The following is a 24,876-nucleotide window of genomic DNA, read 5'->3' on the forward strand; positions in this document are numbered from 1 at the left end:
TACTTCGGAGAATGAGTCCTTTGAAGCATTGGCCCTTTTAGGACGGTCAAACGGGGATATATATATATATATATATATATATATAGAGAGAGAGAGAGAGCGAATTACCAAACTTCTCTCATTCTCTCTGTCTTTCTCTCTCTCACTGTCCATTCACAGCTAAGTTGTAAACTGTTCGCGTGTCGTCCTTGGCGTTGTTCGCTTTTCAACTTTTCTACTGCATCAAAGTTACTTTCCGTGTGTCCTGAAAAAGAAACTCAAGGGAGGTTAATTACAAGAGAGATTCGTCGTATAAAGAAAAAGAAAAAAAAAAAAAAAGGGAAAAATAGACATTTCGTTCGTGACTGTTCAAAGAAAGGAAGCATTTACGAACGAGTCTGCGAAACGTTAATTGAGTACAATAATCGATCGATTAATCGATTGCGTTCTTCAAAAGTATAATCGTCGTGAGAACATGGCCGATAGATCACAATTGGTGTATGTATGTGTATGTGTATAAATATATATATATATATATATATATATATATATATATATTATCCATATATATAGTAAATTGCATCGTAAGAATGCGAGATATCGATGAGTAAATTGAATGAGCGAAAGAATAACAATGACGAGAAAGTCAGGGAATTTATTACATACGTACGTATATAAAATTCTTGTGATATTAATCAGACATTTCTCGTACGACTTTAACTACAGAATCTACTTTGTTTGTTATCTTGTGAACGTGCAATTTGTAACGTTTCCTTTCTTACTCTTTTTTTCTTCGTTAATTAATTGTCTAATAGTAAGGAAATATATATATATATATATATATATATATATATATATACATATATATATATTTTTGAATGTGTGTTAAGGGAGAAAAAGTTGTTGAAAAGAATTCTGAGAATTCTTTCGTTTCTTATAACCTTTGATAGAAGAAAAAGAAAAACGATATGTATCTATTTAATACAATATGTATACAAGAAAGTACTCGATGATTTAACGAACGTGTCTCTTTCTCTCGTGTCTCATCAAGTTCAAATACACAAATGGTGTACGATGTCAACAAAGAGAGATATAGTAACAGAGAGAGAGAGAGAGAGAGAGAGAGAGAGGGAGAAACAGAGAAAGAGAGACCACAGTATTCCGAACTTACAACCAATGTTTACGAAGTGTTACGCCTCTTGTTATTTACCTTTGCTTTAACGTTTTGTTACAGTGCAAGATTGTCCTCGGAGGAAGAAGGACGAAAAGCGGCACGTTCCGAGGATTTTCTCACGGTTAGAAAGTTGATTCTAATAATAGCTATCCTGGATTTGCGTATTTAAATTGCCCTGCGTTTATAGAAGGTATGTACATTAATATTAATATATATATATATAGATGTATATAGATATATATATATACATATAACATATTATATATACATATATACATACAGCAACCTATACATGTATAAATGTAATGTGTATGCAACGTATGCATGTATATGTATATATATTTATATATACCTATATTAATAATTTTATTTATCATATTAATTATATTTATCGAATATTACTTCGTTTCATGGTTAGATTATAATAAGATAGTCACGAACGCTATACATAAAAAGTATCTTTAAGCTTCTTATAACTCAATTTGCGTTTCATTTTAAGAAAGAAATATTATATCGAATATAAATAATAATCTGCAAATATTAACTTTCGAGAAGATGGAGTGATCTGAAAAGTATATACGTATATCTCTTAAATGTATATCACTTAAAGAAGACATGAAAATATAAAGAATTGAGTATCGAAATCTAATATAATTACATTTTTCGTAATACTTTATACTTAAGTTTTAATGACCGATCGAAGTATTAATATTTATCAGCGATTATCTAAAAATTAAGAAATATATGAGTAGATACATAGGAAATAAGATGGATGATATTTATAAAATAAAATAGATAAAATATCGATAGAGTAAATGTCTAGTAAAGAGAGAGAGAGAGAGAAAGAGAAAGAGAGTGTGTGTGTGTTTGTCTGTGTGTGTGTAAGAGAGAGAGAGAGATAGATAGATAGATAGAGAGAAAGGACAACCGGTCGTACGGCTTTGTCGTCTTCGACCTTCATTCATCGGCCTTTACTACATTCCGATAGGATTCGATGGATTCCAACGTAGTCCTCCTTTCGTCGTGACCCCAAAAAAACGTGGATACCTCTTGTTGATTATTATCTTGTAACGTAGGCGTCATAAATATTAAGCTATAAAGCCTATTGCTCTCTCCTTCCATATCTTTATATCTCTCTCTTTCTTTCTCTCTTCGTTTGTCTGTTTTTTTTTTCTCTTTGAAAGATTATCATTAAGACTCTTGGCTTTCTGGGAAATACCTTCTTCCCCTAGCTGTGCAATTAGTCTTTTTGATCTTAATTGGATCGAACTTAGTGTGGCTTGGATTTAACGATAAGATTCTTCGCTGATGCGAAGAATTCTAAACCGACGCAACGTCTTCGAGAGAACGTTGGGCCGACCTAATTGAAACTAGTTGTTTAGTTTTTTCTTTTCTTTTCTTTTCTTTTTTCTTTTCAGGTTTCTTGTTGTTGTTGTTGTTTTTTTTTTTTCTATAATTATTAGTTATATTATTGTTCTTAATATTTTTTAAGATTACGCAAGTTGATCACGTAGAAAATATTAAAATTATTTAATCGACTATAATTGTGCTCGTTAGAATCGAACGATGTTTTTTCATTTTTCTAAGATTAATCCTATACAATCTAATTCTTTTAAACGTTTCAAATGTGATGAAACTCGCAGTAGCGTGTAATTATATTATACGACATATAAAATTAGAAAACATTAATCTTCCGATGTGAACTTAATAATTATATCCAACATCGAAATTACATGGCGTTATTATAGAAAGTTTGAGAATAAGTTATTTAGATTATTACGAATTATTACGTAATAATAATCTTATTTTATTATTATTATTACCATTATTATTATTATTATTATTATTATTTTTTTTTTTTTTTAAATTAGTCAAAAGTATTGTTTTATTCTAAACTCGAGTACAGATTAGTAAAAGGATACACGTTTTATATATTATCATTTACGATCATCAGATTTCGTCATTGAATTAACGCAAATCGAATTAAAAAAGAAAAAGAAAGAGAGAGCGAGAGAGAAGAAATTATTTTGCAATCAGATTGCGACGTCAACGACGACGACGACGAAGATGACAATGGTACCGAAGACGACGTCGACGACGACGACGACGACGACGACGACGACGACAACGACGACGAAGCCTTACGACGAGAACGAAACTAGCGAGCGTATACGAGAAACGAGCGGCGTTGGTTCGGGCAAAGTCGGTCGACGAGCAGCTGCTTCGAAACTCGGAAGCGGCTCAGTCGCTTCGCGCGCTCCAAACCGAACGTGTCGTCTCGATTCGTTGCTTCTTCGTCGTCGTTTATTCGCCGGCTATCACGTTCTCTTTTTATATATATATATATATATATATATATATATATATGTACATATAAAAATATATATATAGGTAGATATATTCTCCTTTGAATATTTCTAAAAATCTTGTCGATTACATATACGTACATATAAAGTACGCGTGTTACGTTCGAAATAACGTAATTGATCGAAACTCAATCGAAAGTGTTTCTTGAGAAATCGGTGCCAGTTATCCATTTTTGTTCTTTTTTATTTATCCCATTATTTATTTTATATTTATATATATATATATACATACATATGCATATTGTTTTTTTTTTTAGTTTGTTTTTATAACAATCTCATATATAGTTGGAGGGTTTCTTTTTAATAGTTCAATTTGATTATATTTTCTCTGACAACTCTCTTCGTAATATTACCAATCGTCATCGGGAAAGTTTATCGAGGAAAGTTTCTACGAGAGGTTTCGAGTGATTCGACGATCGATTCTCTCCTTCGTAGCCGTCGTCCAAAAGAGGTTTCGAGAGGTGGCGACAGATCAGAGGGGCAGAAAAAAAAAAGAAATAGGAAAAGAAGAGAAAGAAAAAAAGACGAACAAAAAAAGAAAAGGTCACCGCATCGGTACTGGAGGAGAGGTGAGTGTTGAGAAAAAGACACCGTTGGAAAAGTTTAGACGATGAAAAGGGACTTGCGTGTCTCGCGAGAAATCCCTACTCTTCGATGTTTTCGACGGGGTCGAACTTTCATCGGGAAAGTGCATCGAGTCTTTCATCCCTTTCTCTCTCTCTCTCTCTCTCTCTCTCTTTCTCTGTCTGTCTGTCTGTCTGTCTGTCTGTCCGTCCGTCCGTCCGTCCGTCCGTCTGTCTGTCTGTCTACCTGTCTGTCTATCTTTTACAGGAATCAAGGAAGAGATCGCTTTCGTCAGATGAACGAACGAGCGTGAGCGTGTATGTATGTATGTACGTATATAAGTATGTACGTGTGTGCATGCGTCTGTCACTGTGTATGTTTTTTTTTTTTTACTTACAATGAATCTTATAATAAAAATGGATCTTTAATAACGAACCAATTTAGCTACCAATTTAAGTGTCTCTCCATTGGAAAGTTTAGATTCAAATCCGTGATGCGTTCCGGATTTTTCCGCCTATTTATTTGTTTATTTATTTATTTATTTATTTATTTATTTATTTATTTATTCCACGCAGGCTGAACGTAGAAGCGCGTAAATTATCTGTCGCTCCGATAGGACGTAAATCCTCGTTTGCTCGTGACATTCGTGTACCGTTTAACAGGCAATCGCCCGCTTATTTTTCCTCCCCTGGCACGATAATTCGCGTGGACGTCGTCGTTCCCGGTAGTGATTCGATATCTGACCGCTGAAAAAAAGTGTTGTGTTTGTTGCGTCGATCCCCGTTCGACACGCTTTTCGAGTTTTGTCTTTCTCTCTCCCTTTTCTCTCTTTCTCTTTCATTCTCTCTCTCCCTCTCTTTCTGTCTCTCTTGTTCGGTCAGATGTATATGACGTTTTCACGGTATTTCCATAATTTTCAAACAAAGCTCGAGTCCTGTTCGAAACGGATCGATGAGTGAAAACGAATAATGACTGCAGGATATTCGTATAAAATAAAAAAAAAAAAAAGGAAAAAAAAATAAAATAAAAAATTAAAATGCGTATACCAACAGGCGTACTTCTCGTTTGAAATTTAGACTCGTTTAAACGATTAGAATGTTAATAGGACGAAATTGTTTTTAGATTTATTATTATTATTATTTTTTTTTATTTTTATGAATCCTCTAAACCGCATCGAAATCGAAATTGTGCAGAAATGAAATATTATATTATCCAGTTATGTTATGTTTAATATTAAAGGGGAAATAATTGGGCAAAGAATTACATCATCTTTTTTTTTTATCTTATATATATACTTATTATATATTTTTTTATCTTATATATATATATATATATATATATATATATATATAAGAATGAAATTAATATTTTTTCTTTCTTTCTTTCTTTCTTCTCTTCTTCTTTTCTTTTTTTTTTTTTTTCTAAACAAAAATCTCAAGATACATCGAGTATCGTCCATTAAGTTATATTAAATAGTAATATGTTCCTTTTTTTTTTTACTTCGTATTTTTGCAAATACGCACACGTAGTTGAAGATTAATTTATTATATTTAACATTGATTTTTGGATTGATTTATTGATGCTCTTAACTTTAAGTGCAACACGTTCGACGTTTCGATCGTCTAGCAGCTTTTTCTGCCACCCTACAGGCCACTCTGATGAAATATTCATATTTTTCTATGGACGTCGAACGCACCGATGCGAGAACGCATAACGCGTCATCCTATATTTTCGCACTCGCTAAATGGAGAACTTACGTTATATGTAGATACAACAGCTCAGTCACACACACGGATAGAGAAAGAGAGAAAGAGACAGAGATACATACATACATACATACATACATACATACATACATACATACATACATACCTAAATACAGACGTACGTACATACGTACATACATACCTAAATACATACATACATATGTACATATATACGTACGTACATACATACATACATAGAATATATATATATTCTATGTATGTATCATATATATATATATATATATATATATATATATATATACATGTATACGTATGTATACATTCATGTGTGTGTATGCACTCATGTGTGCATGTGCGCGCGCGCGTATATATATATATATACACATACATGTATTTATCCCATATACGTACTTCGTGGTAAAGAGGCGTCGATGGAATTTTTTCATCCATACTTATAGTTATCGATTTAGTTCTATGTCCCATCGCGTTCCACGTTCCTGTCCATCGTCAAGCTTTTGGAATTCCAATATTATCAGAAAATTGAATATTACTTTAGTAGGTAGCCACCAATCTAGAATTATTAATCGAATTGGATATAATTGAAGATCGAAGAAAGATGAAAACTTTACAACCCGTATTTTAATTGTACTTCCTCATTTTCTCACTATGTTTATTTTAATTATGTAAATCTTTTGAATAATATCAACACACACATACACACAATATAACTTAACTGTATGCTTACAAAAGTTTTGAATGGATTACTTGTTTTAATTCATCGAATCAATCGAATACATGCAATCTTTTTATTCGAATACTTTACTATGTTTACGATCGTTTCCTTGTTATACGTAAATCTACTTTTCATTTTATTTAATTTGAAAAACTTTTGGAAATAACTTTTAGCTACCACACACACACACACACACATACACACATACATACATTTGTGTTCATTTTTTTTCTTTCTTTTTTAATTTTTTTTCTAATTCGCCGTTGAAAGGGTTAACGATCACTTTTCCAGTTCGACACTCAGCCACTGTTTATCGTTTTTTTTTCTTTCTCCTCTTTCTCTGAGAAGAAGCCTCTCCCGTTAGAGTTAAGCGAATATTTACGTCCGTAGGAACGAGCAATTGAAAAGCTTTCAGAGAACCATCGGTCTGAAGAGAGAAAGAGAAAGAGAGAGAGAGAGAGAAAGAGAGAGATTGAACGAGTGAGAGTGAGAAAGAGAGAAAAAGAGAAAGAGAGAAAGAGAGAATATCCATGGTACTCCTTTTCAACCACCTGAACGCTCGTCTCTCTTCATATTTCCTCTTTCTCTCTCCCTCTTTCCCTTACACGCACCCACAGCTTTTTGCATTCGCCAAGGTGCATCGTAATTAGTGCGTCTCTCATTGTAACGGAGTACGAGAAATTCATATAGATTCACCAGACGGCATTATTGAGAACGCGAAACTGGCCGGTTAGTGGCAGTTGCTTGCGTACGTATACGGAAAAAGAGGCCGTTTTCTCTCTCTCTCTTTCTCTTTCTCTCTTTTTATCCTTTCTTCCTTCTCTCTTTCTCTTTCTCTCTCTCTCTCTCTCTCTCTCTCTCTCTCCCTTTCTCTCTCCTGTTCTCACCGATATACATATAGCCAGAGATCTCCTCTCGTGTACCATAGTATATATATACCTAAACCGTTGCACTATCTCCCCAGAGCTGCACGTTTATTTTCTTACGGGGCATAATTGTTACGCTTACTTTCATCCGCGAGGCGAACAACGCGTCGTTTTCAGGCTCTCTCGTGCAACTCGAATATCGCCGTGATACTCTTGCACCATCGTTTCTCTATTCTAACTCCGCGTAGTCTTTCGAGCGTAAAAGTCCTCCGATTTCTTCGCCGATAGTTAACATTAACAACTTTCCAATTGAAATATTTACTATGTATGGATATACAATGAAATGGCTTTGTGCGTATAAAAGTGTTGAGAATATTTGTTGAGTTCTTCTTTTCTGTTTCTTTTTTTTCTTATTTTCTTTTTTTTTTTCTTTTGTTAATAAAATTGGATCTTGTTATTTGTTTGAAGGATCAAGCGTATGAAAGAGAATGCGAACGCGCATTCTTGAATTTGCTTATTCGATTGATATTGAAAAATGATGTGGCTTCGCAGCGTTCGATTTTCTTTCTCTCTCTTTTTTTTTTTTTTCCTTTATCCGATGAATCATCGTTCGTTTAAAGATCACAGATGTAAGAGAATGGAAAACTGGTAGCATTGAAATTGGCCTGAATTTATGCCGAAGAGATACGACATACTTTTTACGTTGGAAGATAAATTTTTTTGATTTCCTTATCTTTGCTTTTTTATTTTGAAATAACGACGAGTGATCGATTAATTGTTATTTATTTAAAAATCGAGATATAATGAAAGAAATAAGGAGGCTGACGGAAATAAGGAACTAAATTGGCCTAAATTCACGACGACGAGAAATATCTACAGTATATTTGATGTTTCTGATCAATGTTCAAGAATACAACTTCCTTGTATTTCATTTCTTTTTTCTTTCTTTTTCTTTTTTCTTTATTTTGAAATAACGAGATACGTGATTAATTGTTTTTTATTTAAAGAACAGATATTGATTTTATCGGAATTGGCTTAAATGATGAAATACAATATATCTAGTATGTGTGTGTGTGTGCTTTATTTCATTTCTTTTTTATTTTTTTATTTTTTTTTTTTTGATTAATATTAAAAACTCTTTAACTTCCTAGTATGCGATTAATTTATTTCTTTTCGAGTAACGATGCGTGATTAATTGTTATTTACGAAAAGATCTCGGATGTAATGAAAGAGATTGCGAGGCTGACATGATCGAAATTGGTTTGAATATATGACGATGACGTACGACATACTTTTCTTATCCGTAGTTACCGTTCCTCTCGAATCGATTATTTCGAGAGCAAGGTGCTTCATGCGAAGGAAGTCGCTTACCCAGCTCGTTCATTCCTTTCTTTAAAAAGGGAACACTGGCTTTTATCATCGGTTCCGTCTCCTTTAACGGAGTGTAACCGGTTAATTGAAAAATTGCCCGCTCGCTCGGAGCGCCGTCGAACTTCGAATAAGAAATTAGTAGCGGTCCAGCGAGAAATCCAAAGTGACTCGACACGGTTACTGATTGCGTTCTCTTACTCTGTAAAATAGCGCAATTTAGAGAACGATTTGCCATGGACGACGAACGAATTTAATGTCTATGGAATTTTTCTTCTTATTTTCCTTGTTTTTCCTTTTTCGTTTTCTTTTTCTTTTTTTTTTTTTCAATCGCACATTAAAATTTTATATTTACGATCATTATCGTACAAAAAAAAAATATATATATATATGTGTGTATATAGATATGAATTTGTAGTATAACGATATACATTAGAGGTAGATAGTAAAAGTACGATAACGCATAATACGTGATAATTTATATTTATATTATAGATAGATAGTAAAAGTATAATAATTTATAATATGATAATTTATATTATAGATAGATTTAGTAAAAGTATAATAATCTATATTATAACTAGATAGCAAGAAAATAATAATTCATAGCACGTTAATATATTTACACCGAAGATTAATATATGTCACGTTATATCATTTTTTTTCGATGATCGTTTCATTATACAATTTAGATGTAAAATTATGATTTGCCGATGACATGGATATTCTTGAAAATTCGTTAACGAGCGAAATAAAAAATTATATATATATATATATATATATATATATATATATATATAAACAAGATAGACTTTGATATATAGACTTTAATCGTAGATCCTGTTTGTTCGTCTCGTTCCGTCTCGTTTGATATTAGAATGTTTATTATAACCGGCAATGCGTCAGAGCCAGGTATCTATGTACGTATCTCTGGTTTTGTCGGAGATGTTGCCGTGTGAAATAAAGCGAACGAAAATACATATTTCCATAGAAGAGAAGAAAAATCCTCGGGAACGGTTTCAGCGCACGAACATAATGTGAGCCATCCGACGAGGGTTCCATATGCAAACTCGAGAAATTCTTTTTATTATTTGAATACGACTATACGTTCAGGGAGTACTTATCAAAGGACTCTAATGACGTTAATTCTCTAATTAGCATTCATATTCGTCATTTGCATTTAGTCCGACTAGCGTTCGTTTCACCGGTTGTTCTCTCTTTTTTTTTTTATTTTTTTTTTTAATTTTTTTTTTTTATTGGGACGGGAGGAGCGAAGAAAGGATTTTTTTTTCGGTCTTTTTGTTTTTCTCTTTGCATTGAAATTTCAACAAATTTTTATTCGATCATACTTATCGTATATTTCTATACGAAAGACCTTGACCTATAATTTTTATCTTGGAATATCATTTATATGATTTCAGATTATAAAAAGATAGATTTGTTAATTATTAGTTTTAATAATTTATTAAGTATCGCTTGTGCGCATGTGTAAGGCCTTGATCTATAATTTTGTTAAAATTTTTCTATTATTACACAAGAAATAATTAATTTTTATAATTACGAGAAAGGTTATATTATCAAGAATTTCATCAATGTTATATAATATTTGATTTTGCTATTTCCTTTGCCGAATGAGGAAATATTTACTATATATTGTACTATATGTGGTATGCTTAACTGAATCCTGAATTTTAATCGACCACCATACATGCGCGCACACGCACACACACACACACACACTCTCTCTCTCTCTCTCTTTCTCTCTCTCTTTAAACAACAAAATTAGAGTTAAATTAATTCAAGTTCTCGTTTTGTATCATATAATATTAAAGAAGCAGTGTATGGAACTAAATTCGTTTAATCATAACTCACTTTTACAATTACGGTCCACATTAATTATCATTTGACGAGTCGAGCGGATTGTATCGATCGATGGATCAACACGATTGAAGTTTCTTTTTTTCTTGGAATTATCTTTTCACAATTTCAACGGATAGCTTATGTCGTTAAGAGGAAACGAGCAAGGTTAAACAATCTTTTAAATCAACTTTTAAATGTATGTGCATAATTATGAACGACGTGTATAATCGTCGAAAGTCAGGGACGTGGATTTATTTCATTATGAAAATTAATGTCGACTTCAACTTACTTAAGAGTTCCGGTGTCTATAATTATTAGCATTATTTTTTATATAAATACATATGCATTTACTCGTGTAGTCATGTGTATTTGTCTATTCTTATACATAAGTACGTATATATGTCTATATTTGTGTATTCCTATAAGTGTGTGTGTGTATATATATGTATATATATATTCGTATATGTACTTTGAATACTCCACCTTTTAAAGCTCAGGCTTGTCACCTATCTATATTATATACATATGTATAGAAACTGTGGTCGGTCGCAGGTGTAACGACAGCGACGGGCACGCCTGTATTTTCCTGCCTGCAGGATATCAGCACCGTTTTATAACCGTTCCAACAGAAGAAGCAGGACGACATTCCTTCCAGCAAGCTTTCTGTTCGATTCGAATGCGGATTATCGCGATTTTTTCTGTTCACCACAATTTTCTCGCTTATCAAATATACTAAAAAAAAAAAAAAAAAAAAAAAAAAAAAAAAAAAAAAAAAAAAGAAAGAGTATCATCACGTTTTAAATCACGGATTGGAAGTAACCCTCTGTAAATCGATTTTTCTTTTTTTTTTTTTTCTTTTTTTTTTTAGAATGAATATGCAAAAAGAAAATTTATATTAAATCAGTATACGAGACTTATAATATATATTATATAAAAAATATGTTATGAAATTCAAAAGATATTAAAATAATACACGTGTAGAGGTTTAAATAATTTTTTTTTTTTTAACATTGACACAATATCAACATGAAATCATTCTCTCTCTCTCTCTCTCTCTCTCTCTCACACACACACACGCGCGTTTCTTTAATATATTTTACATTTTCTCTTTTGTTGTGGATGAGAATTGGTGGAGATGGTAAAAGGGAGTGATAAAAAACAAAGAAAAAAATGAGAAAGAAAGAAAGAAAGAAAGAGAGAAAAAAAAGAAACGAGAAAAGGACGTCGCTCACCGCATGACCAGGAATTTGTCCTGAATTCCGCGGACTGCGCCTTTCTCACGGCGGAGTGTTTTATCGGGTCTCTCGCAAAAGTGTGCTCGGCCCGGCCAAGCTCCGATACGGAAATCGCTTTTTCCTCGTTGAAAATTTATTGGACGTACCGCGATTCTCGCTCTTTGCCCCGTCTCTCGTTTCCTCTTTTACCAAATCTCCTATTCGTTATGAACTCTAGTATCCCTCGTTTCTCTTCTCTCTCCTTTATTTCTTTTTTTTTTTATTTTCTCTTTTATTTCCCTTCTCTGTATTTTTCTTTTTTCTTTCGGCGAAAGAATCTTTTACCATTATTTGCTCTCTAAAAATTATTTTTATTGGAAATGTCTCTGCTAACAAAAATTTCGGATCACGAGATATCTCGAAGAGATTTCATTGGTGGTTTCAATAGAAATGAAATTTGAGTTGCCGCCAGTTTTGAACTTCGACCGTGCATTCAGAGATGGCGCTCGCTATGTTCTCATCCGATCGGACAAGTCGTTCGTTCGAAATCGTTTCTATGGGGTTAAGCATTAGACGAATTTGTAGAGATTTTCAAGATGAATATCGCGAATATCTCCTTCGTATTATTGAATTTAGTTTAGAAAAATATCGTTATATAGTTCCGATCGTGTTACTTCGCGTGCTCTTTAGAACTTATAACATATTTATACAAGCGCAAGACCGGATTAAGAAAGAGAAAGATATCGCTTATGAAACGTTGCGAAACTTTGAGAAGAGAAATTTATCCTAGGATAGAGATATATAGAAAAGGAGAAAGAGAGAAAGAGATACGATCTAGAAAAGTGAGAGTAGCACGGATTTGAGAAGACACACATAGTAGTGGGTTATCGACCGCTCTATTAAATATGCAACGCATAGAATGACATAACGAAGCTATGCCTCGTAACGAACGAAAGCGAACTAGCGATATCTAATTCATCTCGCGTATCTAGACGTTTGATAATTTAACGAAACACCGATGTATTTTACTCTATTTCATCGATAACGAGAGAGGGAGAGAGAGGGAGAAAATGAATATGTTAAACTGATAAAATGGTCGATCGTATGCGTTATAAAACGTGAACGCAGGGAAATTTATTTTGATAAGAAATTTTAATGATATAGAGGAAAACGGAAGAATGGAAACTTTGAATTAATTAATGAACGTTGAATGGTATTAAACGGAGATAACGTTTCGTTTCGTTGAATTTATTTATTAAACTTGTAATATTTATTTCTGATCGGACGTATATTTTCTGATAGAATCGATATGAGCTTTTCTTTTCTTTATCTTTTATGTTTTATAAAAATAAAAAAAAAAAAAAAAGAAAAAGAAAGAAAGAAAGAAAATTATGAAACGTATCTATATTGGGAATGATCGAATGTATATATGATTTATTATGATAAAATCCGTTTAACGCGTGAATGTGTTAACAAATAGAAGTGAGAAACAATTTATCTATATTAATTCGTCGATCGCGAGAGAAATTAAATCCTTCGTTAGAACTCGATTTAATAATTTATCGAAGTTGTTGAGAATTTATTGAACAAATTTTCACGGGTTTCTTTTTTGCCTTTTTTCTTCTTCTTCTTTTTGTTTTCTTTTTTATCACTGAATTTTTTGATCGCAGTTCCTTTTTATCATTGAACATTTTGATCGCAATCGATCCAGCAGATTAAAGGTATGACCTTTAGCACTATACTCGGCCATTTTACCGGAGAATTTTATTCGCTTCAAAGCTTTCGAAAGCATATCGATACGTTTCGAGGTTTATAACTGGAATGTGCGTGCATCTCGAAACTCGATCGATCGATCGATCGATCGATCGATCAACCGACCGACCGACCGACCGATCGATCGATCGATTAATCAATCGATCGATCGACTAAAATCTGCACGTGTATGTCCACGTGTAATGCATGTTTCGAAATATTCTTTTTTAATTTTTCTCTCTTTTTTTTTCTTCTTTTTTTTTTCACTCTTTTTCACCCGTTTTTTTTTCTTTCTTCTTTTTCTTCTTCTTTTTTTTTTTTTCTTTTACACGCGTAACGCAGTCGATCCGCGGACCTACGTTATTCATCGACGGTGTATCGAAGGATAATTAAATATCTCCCTTCCCCCTCCCCCTTTCACTCCTTCTCCTCCCCGTATATACTTCGCTTTCGCCTACATCGCCACATAGAGTTATTCGAGAGCACATCGAGCGTAAATTATTTTCCGATGCGAATTAATGCTTTTATTTAATTATTCGTATTTACGGTCCGCCGAGCGTAACGTAAACGCACAGCTACGAATTTTACATACTGGGCAGAAATCTTCTCGTGTCGCTTTTTTTTCCTTTCTTTTTTTTTTTTTTTTTGAATTTTTTGTTGTTAATTTTTAATTAAAAAAAAATTTTTTAATTCTTCCTTTTTCCTGTTTTTATTTTTTTTTTTAATTTTTTATTTATTCATCTTTTTTTCGTTCTTTCAATTCATTTTTATTTAGAGTACGTTTAATACAGCACCCGACGAACACACTATCTCGATTCTCTCGAAAAAGAGTTCACTTCGAAATTTTAATTATATTTTCTGTGACTTTTTCTCTCTTTCTTTTTTTTTTCTTTCTTTCTTTCCGTTTCTTTGTATAATTTTTCTACTTGACGTTGCTCTTATTATCTAACCCATTTCTGATGCATATTTAATTATATTGATTACTGGACACAAATATTGAAGTGAGAAATAATGATCGATCATAATTTATCGCGAAATCTCATGAAAAAGAAAAGAAATCAATAAATAAATAAATAAAGAAAGAAAGAAAGAAAGAAAGAAAGAAAGAAATCTCGAAAATTGAAGCAATAGAGTATCTTCGTCGTTTGTCAGTTTAGCGCTGCTTACCGCAAGTCTTACCTTGCTTTCACGATTTCTCGATTTCGAACTGCTCTCGAATCAGGTTGCAAACCTGCGAGAGACTCTCGATCGCCGATCCGTGACACCTTAACCGTTCGCCTGTGCGCACATAGAAGTACAGAGATATACAAACGTACAAACACACACAGATACACAGACAGAGAGACACACAAATACATTAATAGAATCTAGCAATCGTCCGTGTGTTCGTTGGTATAAAACATCGAAGTTATGCGGCTTTTTCCCCTTCTCTCTTTTTCTCTCTTTCTCTTTCTCTATTTATCTCAATCTCTATCTCTATCTCTATCTCTGTCTTTGTCTGTGTCTTTCTATACGCTTAGTGCGCATACTGGGTGTCCTTGCGGAATGAAAGTACCCTGGAAAACGTGACCTCTCCTTCGACGAATGAGTAATGCAAGTTGCCGGTTTAAAGCCTAAGTAGAAACCTGCCGAAAACATCTTTCCACGATTATCCTCGTATTATAATATATTGAAATGTTATAAATATTAAGAATAGTAAAAAAATATTACCCGTAAAAAGTAGACCCTCATAAAATTTCGATGAATTTTATGAGATAGAAGAAGGACAAAAAAAATTATTTGTCTACGAACTTTATATATGTAAGTCGGATCCGATCGAAATCCTGTGCTTGTCACTTTCAACTCGAAATCTCGTTCTTTTTATTAAAGACGAAAGAGACTCATGAATAAAAGCCGTCGGTCTTCATAACGTTCGTCTTTATTAAACGTCCGGGGACGGTAACGCGATATTATTACCCGATTTCGTCGAGTTTCCCGACGAGGGAAGAAAAAAGCTATGAAACCGTGACTCTTAATGTCAAAGTATTTAGCATAAAAAAAAAAAAAAAATGAAAAAAAAAAGATAAAAAAGCTTATGCGCATTTAGGATAAGTCTAACGATAAGAGGTTTTATATTATTCCGAGTAGGAGGAATACTCGTGAAGTTCTGTTAGAATAATAATTTTTAAACTTAAAATTTTTCTATTTGCACGTCTATACGCGTGTACGTGCACGTGCGTGTTTATTTTTTTGAGAAAGAGAGAGAGGAATTAAAATTTATATCTTCTTTCTGTTTTTTTTTTTCTTTTTTTCCCGTCCCTTTTTCCTCCCGATTATGAAAATGTTACGGGAGGAAAAAAAAATCAGTTTAATTCGTAATTATGGATCGATTTGAATAAACTACGGGAATCTTGGAATTTGCAAAAGAGAACAGCCGATTTATCTTGCTTTTTTTTTTGCCTCTTTTTATTTCAGACCGAGAGAGAACGAAGAGAAAACAGGGAGAGAAGAGACGCGTTAGCTTCCGATTCCGAGCGTTCTCTATATCGGGAAAGTGGAGCGGCCACGTGAAATCCGGTCTCTGGTGGACAGAAAAATATGAGCATCTCGTGAAATCTGTGAACAAGTGGAGTACTCAGACCGAAGGGAGACGAACATGGAAACCGAGGAGCTCACGAGACTCGTCGACGAGATTTACAAGGTAAGAAGAAATACAATAATCATATTGAAATTAACGAACAAAATTATTAAATGATATTACAGCACCGAAAACAACGAAAGCGAAGAAACGAAAAAGAGAAAGAGAGAGAGAGAGAGAGAGAGGAAAAATGATAATAATGATAAGAGGATTTTCGAAGGAACGTTTCTTCCTTTTCACGAGTACAGCAAACAATACTAAAAAGAAACAAAATATTTTGTTCTCTCTTTCTCTCTTTCTCTCACTTTTTCAACAGCTTTGGAAACGTCTCCCATGGTTTGGCTCAGTGCCATAATTCCGTAGAATCCGTGAAACGTGCGTCGCAAAGGTGCTATCTAATTTTGTATTTTCCACCGTGTTCAATTGCGCGGGAAAATTCGAATTCCATGGAGGCCAACACGGTCCGATGTTAGAGGCTTGGTTGTGTTAACACTTTGAAACGACTCTCTTGGTCTAGGAAACGATGGAATTTTCCTAGAAATCGTGCAGAAAAGAGTGTCCTCTTAATTTAGCCTAGGAAGTGTGCGTGTCTATATATATATATATATATATATATATATATATATATGCGTACGTGTATATGTCTATACTTACGAGAAAGGTTAGAAGCCCTTGCCACAGAATTTCCCGATAGTTAGCTGTCGCCTAGGAAAATTATCCAGCTAGCAAGAGTAAGAGAGAGATAGATATAGATATAGCTAGCTCGGTTGGTTAGGAGAGTAGCTCGAAGAGGGTTGGTGTTGAAAGGAGAAGAAGGAGGGTGAGGTGGAGAAAGAGGAGGAGAAGGAAGAAGAGGAGACGCGCGGAAGCGAAAATGATTAGACGGCAAGTAATCTTATTAGTCGTTCGGCAGTCAAGCTTTCCTTCAAACTGCTATCTTCCATCCCTTTCTCCTTGGCATCAACCTTCTCACCTCTGCTGTTCGAGACGATGCTATTATCTCAGGAGAATGTTGTTGCCTTTTGTATATGGACCATCGGTTGGTCTCGTCTTTCTCCTTTGAAAAATTGATAAAATCGACTCGTTATCGTTCCTATACAACCAATCGTCTCATCCTTCATATTTTTATTTGTTCGTGACAACGATCATGATTCTCGATAAAAATCTCTTTCGATTTGGAATTAAAGGTTGATTTTATAATTTCTTTCTTTCTTCTTTTTCTTTCTTTCTTTTTATTATTATTATTATTATTATTATTATTATTATTATTATTATTATTATTATTATTATTATTATATTTTTTTTCATTTTGATTTCCATTATTAACTTCAACGATGATATTCTCGTTCCCTTCTTGTAGTCTTTTAACGATGTGCCACGTACCAATTAGCTTGTATACTTCGAAGAGATGTTTATAGAATTCTCTTGTAGTATACTTTGACGTAGAAGGATATTTTGAGGTAAAATTTCTTAACAAAAGTAGTAGTAGTAATAGTAGTACTAGTAGTAATATTAGTAGTAGTCATAGTAGTAGTAAGAATACACACGTTTCTCTTTGTGATAAAATAGTTTCTTATAAGTATATCTATAAAGAGGAAAGACGTTTTAACGATCGAAGTATCGACTCGAACGTCTTTTCTCCATACCGTTATGAGCTTTTGTAATCTATCCCTTCAGAAATTTATAATACGGTATCTCTTGCACAATATCACAATATCGAAAGTGTTCTCTTCTTACCAATTAATGAGAGTTCTTGTTATGGCTAAAAAAGAATATATATAAAAGTTATGAGATATATGTTCGAACGAACGAAATGGTTTAATTAATTTTCAAGGACGATTAGCAGAAAGTGATCCAAATTATCGATTTTCCCAGCTCTAGATATTTCTCTGTCTCTTTCTCTCTCTTTCCTCTTTCTTCTCGATTAAACTCGTGTTCATAAATTCCATCCACGACAGAATGTTATTAACCGTAATTATCTACGTGGAGTTAAAAAAGGGAGAATTGCATCGGAAATTCCATGGCTTCCGTAACAGGACGATCTGCCGATAGTTGGACAAATAGTTTCTATACGAGTTTGTATCGTTCGTACATCGTTGACACGTACGAAATTAATTATACAAAAGTATAGTTAGAATTATTCGATATGTCCAACTTCGAATAAAGTTTGATATAAAATCGATGACGATCGATATTCCTGTCATTTCTTTTCCTTTTCTCTTTCTTCTTCCATCTTTTTTTCTTTCTCTTTTTCTTTTATCCGCGTATTTACACGAAGAGAACTACACGAGTTATATACATTTATCCTTTCTTTTTTATTTTTTTTTTCCTCTTGTCTTTTCCTTTTCATCGAGTTAGTTGAACGATTACAAAAGTGTTAAAAAGGTGACTTGTACAAAATGATAAAATTAAAGAGGGTTGAAAGGTTTGGTAATTTATAAACTAAGCCCCTTAATTTTCACGATGTGAATATGACAATGGGAGGGTAAAGGGATGGGGGGTGGCGAGGTAGGGGGTTGAAAAGCACGCAGACACGCGATAATGCGAAAGGTACGGTGTTCACGCATGGCACGTGAGTTCGAGGGTGGTTTAGAGGGTGGTTTAGAGGGTGATCTCGATCGTAGATCGGAAGCCAATTAATATCTACCGAGTATCTATCTCCTCTTCTCCCCCCCTCCCCTCCTCCTGCTATCGTTACTCCTGCTACCCATTCAGCCCTTTCCACTACGAGTCACCGGGTATATCCGGCCCCCAATATCCTCGTTGAAACATAACCGCGTGTCTCATGATATAGTTTCGCCATGGGGCTCGCTTGTCAGCGAGCAGGACCCCATAAACCTCGTCACGCGATAGCTCCGTTAACTCTTGCTTATCCTCGTTAGTTTTATTCGATTCGATATCGAGGAAAACGTCGAGTTCGTTCAGTTATTCATTCATTCATTCGATCGTTCGTTTATTCATTCTTACTTTCGCTTTTTTCCTCCTTTTTTTTTCCTTTTTATTATTATAACTTCGCAGATGTATTTTTAGATCGATGAATAAATTCGAGAATGAGTTGAAAGTTTTTGAAGTATTTCGTTGAAGTATTTTGAAACGTTTAACCAGTTATTAATTGTTACAAAAAAAAAAAAAAAGAAAAAAAAGTATTTTTAAAATCGTCCGTCGAAAAATTCAAGACAAAGAAACAAATAGATAGATAGATAGATAGATAGATAAAATTATTATCGCGACTTCGTAATCTAAATCGTTCCTCCGAGTTTCTCAAGAGATTTAATGTAATAGATTAAAAAAAGGAAAAACAAAAGTAAAAGTAAAAGAAAAAGTTTTATATCGAGCGATTAATACTTTTCATTAGATGAAACTCCGATTGAAATGGTTCTTTAAAGTTAAAATTATTGTCGTCTTCGGAGATTCGTACTTTTAATACCTTCTCGACTCTTCGAAGCTTTTAATCGGATAAGATGTTCCTTTTGCTTCTCACAGTTGGAAGGATAAAAGAATAAAAAAAGAAAAAAGAAAGAAACAAAGAGAGAAAAAAAAGAAAAAGAAGAAAGAATAAAGGCTGCTGTAGGCGATCGTTAAAAAAAGATGCACGTGTCGTTGATCGTGGTAGACCGCAAGGAACGCGAGAGAGCTTAGCACGTGTTCTAACGAGGGAGTTCTCGTTGTGCATGTTCATTAGGCCGTTCATTATGACTACTTGTCGACGGCACCCTCTCAGTGGTGCCTGCTGCTTTATATCCTTTCTTAACGGTCGAAGGGAATAATTTTTAATATCTTTTATAGGGTTGTCCGTTCGAACTCAACCCTTTTCCCCACCTTTTTTTCTTCTTTTTCCTCTTCAAGAAAAGCTTCCTCCTTTCCTTGCTACTTCATTTCCTTTACTCTTCTTCGATACTCGCTAAAATTCGTTCTGGTAAATGAATTTTTTTTCTCCTTTTTTTTCCACTTTTCTCGACCTTCTCTCTCTCTCTCTCTTTCTTTCTTTCTTTCACTCTCATCTTTTCCGTTTCCTGTACTTACTATTGGTCAGATCTTTTTGCAAAAAAAAAAAAAAAAGAAAAAAAGAAGGAAAAAAGAAGAAAAATTCATTACCGTGTCGCAATATGGCACTATGCCATTCGACCAAGCCCTCTACCCAACCCCCACTCGGAATGTCTTTTAGTGCTCTAGCCATTGTCGAACCATAGAGACGAACACCGTAATATCTTTTACTTCCTATGAGCGAAACGAGAGACTCTGGACCGAGCTATATCCTCTGCATCGAGAGATTTATTTTTTTCTTTCTTTCTTTCTTTCTTTCTTTCCTTCCTTTTTTTTTTTGATTTTTCTTTTTCTCCTATTTTCCTAATAAAGAATCTCATTTTTCGGGTCGACTTTTATTATCACGTATGTACATACGTACACGTTTACGTAAACGTGTACGTATTTACTTGTGTATATTGCACGTTAAATATATTCGTCGTAAATTTTCTTGATAAAAGGAAAAAAGGAAAAATGAAAAATGAAAAAAAAAAAACAAAGAAGACTGAGAAGATTTCTTATACGCACATGAAGAAATTGTCTCTATTGAAATTGAAATCCTTCTTTGAATTTATCGTAGTAAAAGAGAATTTGTATCGCAATTTAAGTTCGCAAACGTTAATACGAGTTTTCCGATGGTAAAACGTTGAAAATGCGGCAAATATAAAGGTAGGAAGCGAGGGCGACCGGAGCGTCGGGGATTGTTAATAATGAAATCTCGATGCAATTTCGATAAAATATCGTTCTAGAGTTCTACGTTACTCTCTCTCTCTCTCTCTCTCTCTCTCTCTCTCTCTCTCTCTCTCTCTCTCTCTCTATCTCTTTATCTCTTTTTCTCTCTCTCTTTCTTTCTCTCTCTCTCTTTCTCTCTCTCTCTCTCTCTCTCTCGATTTCGAAGGACTCAATATCATTTACAGAGTTCTCTCTCTCTCTCTCTCTCTCTCTCTCTCTTCTTCTTTTATCTCTTTTTTATCTCTCTTCATTGCGTTGGTCTCGTGAACTAGGTATAAAAAAAAAAAAAATAAATAAAAAAAGAAAAAGAAAAAAAAAGAAAAAGTTAATTATCTTCTTTTAATTTCACCGCTCTGCGGTAGCCAGCCGGTCGACAATGTCTCCGTGAATTTAATTAATGAGGCGTCCGCATGGGAATAAAGATCCGAGTCGATCGGTTTGCATGAAATTTCTCGGGAAATATAACGCAAAATTACGCTTACACACACCTGTGCGCTCGTACATATACACATACGTACTATACTCTCTATATTTCTCGAGTCTCTTACTAAATTCAATTCTATATCGATTAAAATTACTTCATTTGTTACTCGAAATAGTCACGTTTTTTTATTTGTACGCGCGTATGTTATTAAAATTTGTCATGTTTCGTTGGAATTTTTCTTTGATACAAAAATCTGTTGAGATGAAAAGGGATTTAAAAAGTAGAAAAATAGAAAGAAATAAGATAACAATAATTGCAATTTGCTTCCAAGTTGTCATATATAATTTTGTACTGACAGTTGAAAGTCTTCGTGACAATTTCTAAAAACTTTTATATATATATATATATATATTAATAAAAAAGTATATATTTTTTATATTTATAATTTTTTTATATCATTTTTTTCATTACATATTAATTTATAATTTTATATATATATATATATATATATATATATATATGCTATTGTACGAAATTAAGTATACTATAAAAACTGTTGTATACATGTATACATACGTACATATATATATATTTTTTTTTTATTTGAACAATCATATTTTATTGGATTTGATTTGTCAAGGTAGACACGAAATCGAGTCACGATTTTTCTATTTACAAGACCAGCTCGCAAGATCTCCGAATCGATAATCGAACTTGAAAGGAATTTCGAATGTTCTCTCTCTCTCTCTCTCTCTCTCTCTCTCTCTCCTCTCGTTCTCTCGCAATCACGGAATGACGTCAATTCTCCAAGTGATTTCGTTCGATCGGAATGCGAAGCTCGACGTCTCGATGTTACTGCTGCGTTCGTTTTGCGCTCGATAAACGAGACGACGATAGAACGAGCAATCGATGTTCACACGAGCACGTTATCGAGACAACACATTGTGGTCATCCGAGAAGGGATACGCATCGTTGAGAATGGAAACTGGAAACGGCATTTCTTTATCGATTTCAATGTACCTTTGTATAATAGTTTCTTTAGAAATTTCTCAAGAGAAAAGAAAAGAACGTAAGAAAAAAAAAATTTGTTCGAAATTTACATCAGATATATGTTTTCTTTTTTTTTTTTTTTTTGTTATGATCTTTGAAATTATTCGTTCGAGCAAACTTTGTATATCGATTTTCTTTTTAATCTCTTCTAATCGCCCATCGTAAACGTTCAATTTAACCTACTAATTAGTTCAATTAGAAATTCGTTGTAATATCTCCGTTTAAGACGTGAACGTAAATTAGTTCGAGAATTTCTAATCGGAAGATTCTTCATACTTTTCTTCGAGATTCGTTAATCGTTTGAATTATTAATCGAGCACGTTTCAATCTTAGGTATACCTTTCAATTTACATTTTTTCTTCTTTTAACGCACGAGTTATCTTAAGAATTTCTAAATAGACGATACGAAAGAATTTCTTTCGAGCGTTAATTAAAAAAATCTTAAAACTATTAATCGAAGGTATTGCGATAACGAAGATTCCGAGATTCATAGATATTTTTTTCTAATATTTTCTAACGACCCATCGTACGTTTTGATAGATTTATAAATTAAATCGATTACATAAAAATACTTTCGTAAAGTTTCAAAAGGCAAAATATAAAGAAACCGATCTCGCAGTTATCGAATTAAAGATTGAAATTAATTGGGTTAAACATCGAGAGTATTTTATTATTAAAATTAACGATATATCGTTAATATGAAACGTATCGTTACGGTCGATTTTTATCTTAACTATAGATCGATTTATTTCGAATCAGCGACATGGAAGTCCATTGAATTCTTAAAGTCTACGTGGATGTACGTATGTCGTTTATTGAACTGATTGAAATCGAAATTCAGAATGGTCAAGAATGGAAAAATAAGGGCTGGATGGAATGCAGGGCGGAAGGTTGAGAGGGAAAATAGAGGAAGCCGATGATGGTCGATCGAGAAACGAGTAAACGTCGAAGAAGCTGGCTACTCGCCAATTATACTTTTATCTATTCAGGGGATGGCCTTCCATTCAGGGACGTTTCATGCAAATTCGTGGAGCATGTCGAGTGAATTTATAACATTAAAAAAAAAAAAAAAAAGAAACGAAGACAAGAAAAAAAAGGAATAGAAAGAAACAAGAATAAAAGGAAGAAGATACGAATTTTTACCGTCTGTGCGTATTTTTTTTTCTTTTTTTTTTCCTATCTTATTTCTTTATTTATTTATGTTTGAAACGTTTTTGCATATGCCAGGAAACGTGATTCTTGTAGTATCCTCGAGTTTTATTTAAATAATAATAATAATAGTAGTAGTAGTGATAGTAATAATAATGATGAGGGTTATGATGATGATGATGATGATGATGATGATGGTGATGATGGTGATGATGGTGATGATGGTGATGGTGATGATGGTGATGGTGATGATAATAAATTATTCATAGCTTGAAAATATTTTTTTTTAATGTTAGATACGTGATAGAAAAATGTAATTTTTGCAATCGGATCGTAAATTAGAATGCAAAAGAATCACTTAAGTAATAATAATAATAATAATAATAATAATAATAATAATAATAATAATAATAATAATAATTTACTTAAATAATAATAGTATTTTTTTTTGTTCATGGGAATATCGTCTATGCGAATATACGTAGGAAAGAGATTTATGCATCCAAGCAAATCATATATTCGATAGCAAAAAAGGATTTGTGTTTGTGAGTTTAATGATTATTCGTAGGTAGTATATAAGTAAGTACGCTCGTCGGTAGGCGTAGCAAGAAAAAGCACTCGAGTGGAGGCACTCTTAACACGTGATTTCAGCCATTGTACCACGAATGCTTTCTTTGCACATTCTAGCGATAAAATAGGTGTATATTTTATGACGTTACGCGTGGCGAAAGGCATCGACGAAAAAAAGAAAAGAAAAGAAAAGAAAAGGAATACGCCCTCGTATGACTGTATCAGACGGCTAATGCGTTTTTCAACGCACTCGATTTTTTATCATTTTTTATTTCTTTTTCTTTTTTTTCTTCTATAAATTTTTATTAAAAATTAATTAATGAAAATATAGACCTTTCGATAAGAAAAATGTTTGAATTCATACGGCGAGAAGTTTACGTGCAATTAAATCTTAAATATTTCACGTTGTTTAATTCGGAATATATTATAATTTAATTTGATATTAAATTAAAAAAAAAAAAAAAAGAAAGAAAAGAAAGAAAAGAAAAAAATAAAAAAAAAACGATAAATAAAATTTTGTGATATAATACTTATTTAATAGCTAGTACGATATTATACTTTCTCTCGCAAATTTGTAAAACCAGGAATTATAATATTAATAACGAACTTCATATCAGATGGTCGTCCCGAGCAAATAAAACAGGAATAATAATGTTAATCTTAACAGCTGGCGATATAAAAAATATTTTTCTTTCGATATCTAAAAAA

General features: G+C 33.2%; 1 protein-coding gene across 6 annotated transcripts in view; it reads left to right on the top strand.

The window, feature by feature from the left end:
- The first annotated feature begins 1,213 nt into the window (after nucleotides 1-1,213).
- Nucleotides 1,214-24,876, top strand: part of LOC122632415 (GATA zinc finger domain-containing protein 14-like) — a 144,977-nt gene continuing 121,314 nt past the window's right edge. The window contains exons 1-3 of one of the 6 annotated variants that reach the window (XM_043819169.1): nucleotides 3,353-3,544; nucleotides 3,891-4,088; nucleotides 16,058-16,283. In XM_043819169.1, the coding sequence (XP_043675104.1) occupies nucleotides 16,239-16,283 (45 nt within the window). In that variant the 5' untranslated portion in view covers nucleotides 3,353-3,544; nucleotides 3,891-4,088; nucleotides 16,058-16,238. Of the gene's footprint in view, nucleotides 1,344-3,352; nucleotides 3,545-3,776; nucleotides 4,089-4,350; nucleotides 4,413-16,057; nucleotides 16,284-24,876 lie in introns of those variants that run through there. The other 5 variants (XM_043819186.1, XM_043819194.1, XM_043819178.1 and 2 more) reach the window with 5 other exon arrangements.

The sequence above is a fragment of the Vespula pensylvanica genome, chromosome 1, assembly GCF_014466175.1.
Source record: "Vespula pensylvanica isolate Volc-1 chromosome 1, ASM1446617v1, whole genome shotgun sequence".
In the NCBI taxonomy this organism is placed as follows: Eukaryota; Metazoa; Arthropoda; class Insecta; order Hymenoptera; family Vespidae; genus Vespula; species Vespula pensylvanica.